Genomic DNA, 2,344 nt, shown 5'->3' on the forward strand with positions numbered 1-2,344 from the left:
GGGGGATAGAGAGTCGACTTAGCACTACAATCTCCAGACAAATCAATACTGACTCTCCTTATTTCTCTGTCCCTCCTTTTCTCAGGGTGTTTTCTTTCATTCCTATCTATAGTGACGTTAATTTTTTACGTTTTTATTTGTGTACGTGTGCTATTCTGTCTGTGTCCCAATTTTGTATGTCGGTCTGTCTGTCTGTTTGCCTGTCTGTCTGTCTATCTCTCCCCCCTTCTTCCCTCTCTCTTCCCCTCTCTCTCTCTCTCTCTCTCTCTCTCAGTCACTCTCTCCCTCCTCCCCGTCTCTCTGTCCTCTGTATTTTCAGTTTCTTTCTCTCTGCCTCTCTTTTTCTGCCAATCTATTTTCGTCTTCTCCCCCCTCCCCTTCCTCTTCCATCTCTTTCTCTCTTTCTCCCCTTCTCTATTGATGGGTGTTCGCGGCGTCATAGATCGATGTCCCACCATTCCAGAGTTTAAATAGACTCTGCCTCGACTTTTTGTATGGAAGTGACCCATTTGAAATACATCACTGCCGAGCAAGCTACATTCAGCTGACACAAGTTATCCTTTACTTTTGATCCCACTGATCACACATATCCCAACTGCTTTCATTCATCCTTTAGCTTTTTTTATGAAAAGAACCCCCTCTTTAAAAGACAACAACAAAGAAAGAAACAAAAACAAACGAACAAACAGACAAGCAAACAAAAACATACATACATACAAACAAAACAAAAAAACGGACATCAACATTTCAACATTTCCCTTTCGGTTTTTTTTTTTTCTCTTTTGTTTTTTCCGTTTCTTTTGTTTCCTTATTATTTTTGTCTGCTTTCCAGCACCACTGAGTAGTTTTCGCGTGCGGATGTCTATTCTGTAAAACTACTTTAAAATTATCTTAGTCCAGACGTTTCCATTTTCCTGCCGACCTCAAACACAAGTTAACGAGTGGCGGCTGACTTAACGCGGATAGCCAAACCAGCAGTCTGTCCTCCCACTCGAAACTGCGAAAAGTTTCTGTATGGTCAAATTTTGATTATGATTTTGACACCCCCCCCCCCTTCCAAAAAAATCGTTTTGACAATCAATCTAGTTTAAATTCAGTGATGAAAAAGTGTGATGTCTTGTTAAACTATTTAGCTGAGCTTATACATACATTATAATGTAGGCCTACTGTGTTTTAGAGTCAAATGTTCCCCTCATAGCGAAAACAGAAAAAAGCACGTAAATCAATCATTTTAACCACACTCTGGGTTCGTTTAACGGTACCACCTAAGGCTTGCTTTTAACAACTACCACCCTAGAATTACAAAGTTTTATCTACTCAGCACCTAGTTTTGAGAAATTTGACGTTAAAAAATCTGAGTTTCACAACATGAAGTAGAGCTTTTTCGGGTACAATTCTTTAAATACCTTGATAACGACTCCGAATAATCTTACAATTTTGATAGAGCAGATAGAACATTGGCTTTTAACTCAGTAACTCAAAACGACCAAAAATGTCAGATAAAACTTTGTAATTTTGAGGTGGCGTATTGTCTAGCGAAAACGCTTTACGTTGGATATGGATTGCTTCCTGTCAGACATAGAAAGTGTTAATTTCGCAAATATGTAATAGCCTACATGCCTTGTGTCGCTCTTTGGCTACCTCGAAAGAGCTAAGGGGTTCCCTTTTGTCTAATTTCGGTTAATCAGTTTGCCCCAAACAAGCAGAATTGAATAAAACTTAAATCTACTTGAAATTCGATTAAATGCAATGATTATTATAGGTTTGCATATAAACCACAAACGGACATCTGTCCAGAATCTCTGTAATTTTCTGGCTATGCTACGGTCAATTTAGATGTATTGCCGTATGGCAACTTTTTTTTTTTTTTTTAAAGTATCTAATCGAAAATGTCATTCTAGCCTACCCATCGAATTTTTTTGGGAAACGATTTTTTTTATATTACATTTCCTACAGCTTCGCTACTGGAAAGCGAGTGAGGAGTGGAAGAACAAGAAAAAAGAGGTAGAAATTATTCTCGGGGAAGACCTTCAGAGCCACGGGCCACAGATCAAAGTGGCCCTCTCCGATCTCCCCGCCTACACCACTTTGAGAGCCCAAGTCGCTGTTATGAACAGCCACTACACTGGGCCCTTCAGTGATGAGTTGGACTTCTTCACGCAAGAGGGCGGTGAGTAGAGGGATAATAATATATTATTATTATAGTAGGTTTGTGTTGCTATACCAATCTCTCTCTTTCCGTCTCTCTTTGTCTCCTTCTATCTCTCTCTGTCTCTCTGTCTCTCTGGTCCTCTCTCCCTCTCTGTCTCTCTTTCTTTTTCTCTCTCTCCCTCTCTCTCCCTCT

At 39.8% G+C, this 2,344-nt stretch overlaps 1 protein-coding gene across 1 annotated transcript in view; it reads left to right on the forward strand.

The window, feature by feature from the left end:
* Positions 1-2,344, forward strand: part of LOC101856889 (protein sidekick-2) — a gene marked incomplete at its 5' end in the record, with an annotated part of 24,523 nt that overhangs the window by 11,570 nt on the left and 10,609 nt on the right. Inside the window, 1 exon segment of the mRNA XM_013082052.2 lies at positions 1,957-2,170. Coding sequence (XP_012937506.1) covers positions 1,957-2,170 — 214 coding nt within the window.

This window comes from Aplysia californica, unplaced genomic scaffold (assembly GCF_000002075.1).
Source record: "Aplysia californica isolate F4 #8 unplaced genomic scaffold, AplCal3.0 scaffold00157, whole genome shotgun sequence".
Classification (NCBI taxonomy): Eukaryota; Metazoa; Mollusca; class Gastropoda; order Aplysiida; family Aplysiidae; genus Aplysia; species Aplysia californica.